General features: G+C 35.6%; 1 protein-coding gene across 1 annotated transcript in view; it reads left to right on the plus strand.

Annotated features, from left to right (window-relative positions):
- The window catches only part of LOC106870898 (cilia and flagella-associated protein 47), a 195,878-nt gene extending 194,299 nt beyond the window's left edge, over window positions 1-1,579 (plus strand). Inside the window, exon 61 of the mRNA XM_014917133.2 lies at window positions 1,287-1,579. Coding sequence (XP_014772619.1) covers window positions 1,287-1,511 — 225 coding nt within the window. The 3' untranslated portion in view covers window positions 1,512-1,579. The remainder of the gene's footprint in view (window positions 1-1,286) is intronic.
- Window positions 1,580-3,776: the final 2,197 nt, after the last annotated feature.

The raw sequence follows: 3,776 nt of genomic DNA on the forward strand, positions 1-3,776 counted from the left end.
AAGGTATGGACTCGTACACAGTTTCAATTGTTTCCAAAGGAATTTTTGTCCATTCTTCAGCTAAAACAATCTCCAGGTCTTGTAGTGATGATGGTGGAGGATATCGACTCCTTACGTGTTTTTCTAAAATGCATCATAAATGTTCAATAATATTGAGATCTGGGGACTGTAGTGGCCAGAAAAGATATTCATCTTCACTAGAATGTTTCTTGTGCCATTCAGTAACAACTTTAGCTGTGTGAATTGGTGCATTATCATCCTGAAAGATTGTATTTCCCTCCGGAAACAGTTCCACAACCATAGGATGAATTTGATCAGATAAAATGCTTAAATAGTCTTGACTATTAATTCTGCCATGAAGGGAAACCACTGGGCCGGCGAATAGCCCCCAGATCATCACAGATCCTCCTCTATGTTTAACAGTTGAAAGAAGGCAATCTGGGTCAAATGCTTCTTTTGGCTGTCTCCACACGTATACTCAGTCAGTGGTCAGAAATAAGGTAAAGAATGACTCGTCCGAGAAAATAATATTCTTCTACTGCTCTAGGGACCACTCCCATAGGTTTTTACTCCACTCTAAATGCTTTGCAATATTTGTTTTTGAAAGTAGTTGTCTGATTGCAGCCCTCCCATGAAATCTGGCTTTATGCAGCTCCTGGCAAACTGGGTTGTCGAGGTGGTCATTAAGCTCTGCAGTAATTTTAGGAACTGTACTTTTGTGATTCTTTTGAACAATTTGCGTAAGAATCTGACGGTCTCTGTCTGAAAGTTTTGGTTTTCTTCTGGAGTTTTGTTTTGACAAGGAAGTTTTCCCTCTTTCCCAAAGGCTGTCAATACTTTCGAGACAGTACTTCTTGATACACCAAACATTTTGGCTGTTTTTGTTACACTAGCACCTGCCATACAAGCACCAACAATTTGACCTCTTTGAAAGTCTGATAGATCTGTCATTTTAATGAATTTTAATTACCTTTTTCTGATGATATCTGAAAAGAAGCAGCAATTTTAGTAAAACCTATTAAGCAACACTAATAATAAATCAAAAAACATAAAAATAAACAGACTTTTGATGGTTTTATAGATATTTCAAAATTATGATGCTATGATGCTAGGTGTTTCCATTATTTTGTCCAACACCTGTATATATATTTATCATGATAATATATGTATCATCACCATTATCAACATCATTTTAATATCCACTTTTCAATGCTTACATAGATCAATCATTGTTTACACAAAACACATAAATCTGTAAATTACTATCTGTTTGTTTACAATTCCAGACGGATTCAATGCAGTGGACCTATGACATCTGGGCTTACCTAGCAAAATACGAACCCCCAAGGGGAAAATCAAAGCCACCTATTGCAAGACCTCATCCCATGCCACAGTTAAGAGGTCCTTTCAGAGATTTTGTACTTGAGAACTGTCAGCTCACTCGAACTGCCGTGTCATCTCCTATGAAAGGGGCTCCTATTATTAGACATCAACGGAGATCTCTGTATTGATTACATATTTCATCTCTACTTGGCTTATTTTGATGCTCCTTAAATAAATAGTTTTTGCAAAATTTGAACCTTTCTTTTCTTGTTCATTTTCATTTTTTTTATATTATAAAGTTGTGTGAACCCTAACATGCCAGAATCATTAGTGTTTAGGAATAAATGCTTAGCAGTATTGTTCTAAGTTCAAATTTTTCCAAGGTCAACTTTACCAGTCTCTATCGATTTATATATATATATATATATATATATATATATATATATATATTGTTATATTTCAGGATGGTCATTTAAAAAAAAAAAATTTATTGCTAGATAGACACATGCATTATTTATTCATTCTTCACTCATTTATTATTGTTCTTATTTTTTATCTCATGTCCATTGTGACCTTTTTAGCGACTCTTCCATCCTACATGTCTCCTCCTGTTCTAGTTAGTCAATTCTGTCAATTTCGGTGTGTATATACACATATCCTTTCTGGGTCAATAAAATAAAGTACCAGTCATGTACTGAAATCGATGTAATTGACTTTCCCTCCTACCACTAAAATTGCTGACTGTGTCAAAATTTGGAAGAATTATTAAGGCACACGGCCCTGTAGTAGGTTCCTTTCTTCAACCAGGTGCACATAGTGTGTCATTGGGGGTAAGCAACTTCATTTTATATTGCTCCAGTCTACTGAGCTGAAAAGGAATACTACTTGTGTGCTAATGAAGCCTTTTTCACCTCTAAATGTCACATTGTATTCTCAATGCTCTGCTGGATCAAGGGTAGGAGAACCAAGAGGATGTATATATCTACTTGAGACGATATATGCTCCTACAGAAATAAATGAAAACATAGTATTTGTTACCTAATTATACTTGCTTGTGCATAGTATTTATACTCATGAGGGATAGATGGCATGGGAAATGCAAATCAGAGTGGCTAATAAACTCCAACCCAGGCTCAGTATACTAGAACAAGTCTAATAGCAGACAACTAGGGTAAAGGGGAGTTGAAAAGAACATTTGGCAGAGAATTCAAGAGACTGAAAATTAACCCATTGTAAATGGTAGAAGTCCAAAACTAAAAGCTTTTTACGATAATTATGTTCATTTACATTGTAAACTAAGATTGTGTATGATTGAATCTTTAAATTAGGTATACAGTCAAGTATACAATTTCCATTTTGCAGCATTCTCTTGTTGTCTGGCAATGACCAAGTCCCAAGGTTGCTGAACTGAAATGGTCCATCCTGTTATAGTTTTATTTCATTTTCTTTTTCCTTATCATTCAGTCAGGAAGGAAAGAGCAGCATCCATGACCACTGTTTTTTACAGATCCTCCCAGATTGGATAAAAAAAGAAAAATTATTGTTAAACCAGAGGCCTGTTCCAAACACTTGCAGCAGAGTGAACTAGCTAAAAGTATTCAAGGTGTGACAATATTAAATCCAGTGACAGATTAAGTCTCAACCTTCTAAGAATGCAGAAAGAATGAAAATTAGGGAGACCAAACAGCATCTCACATGATGATATAACAATTCTACTAATCCCACTGCTCTGGGTTAGTACTTATTTTATCAACCCCCAAAAAGGTTAAAGGTAAAGTTGACTTTAGTGGGATGTGAACTTATAGAACAGAAGTTCAGAACAAATACCACAAATTATTTTGATTTGGTCCCAAGCACATGATTCTGCCAATTCATCGCATTGATTCCAGTTAATTCCCCATGCATTTTTGGTTTCAGAATCAGGTAGGCTTTTTTTACAACCTTCCATCACCCTCATCAATGCTTGAAAGATGAAAGGTTTCTTATATAAGTGCAAGGACACATATTTTAAGGGAATGCTTAGTTGGTTCTGGGGACCCCAGTACATGACCGGTAATTTATTTTATCAATTCAGGTATGATAAAACACAAGGTCCTTTGATGGGATTTGAACTTTAAATATAAAGGGATGTACCTAAGATATCACAAGGAATTTTGTCCTTTGCTCTACCGAGTCTGCCAATCTAGCAGGCTTGTTTGATTTCTGGTCAATTCTGATCAAACAAACCTATGTATGAGTAACGGCATTCCAATTGTGACCACCTCCTTTTCCTATGTACAAGGAATCCAAGAGTACATCCTCCAAGATGTTAGTTTTTAATATAGTACAATGTGAGTTAAGGAAATCTGTCTGTTATGCCGAACAAGTCAAGTAACATATAACTGCTGAATGCTTCACTTGTTTATAGTGGTCAGTCCAAATTCAAGTCATACCAAAAGTCATTAGCTACAGAT

The sequence above is a fragment of the Octopus bimaculoides genome, chromosome 4, assembly GCF_001194135.2.
Source record: "Octopus bimaculoides isolate UCB-OBI-ISO-001 chromosome 4, ASM119413v2, whole genome shotgun sequence".
Taxonomy (NCBI): Eukaryota; Metazoa; Mollusca; class Cephalopoda; order Octopoda; family Octopodidae; genus Octopus; species Octopus bimaculoides.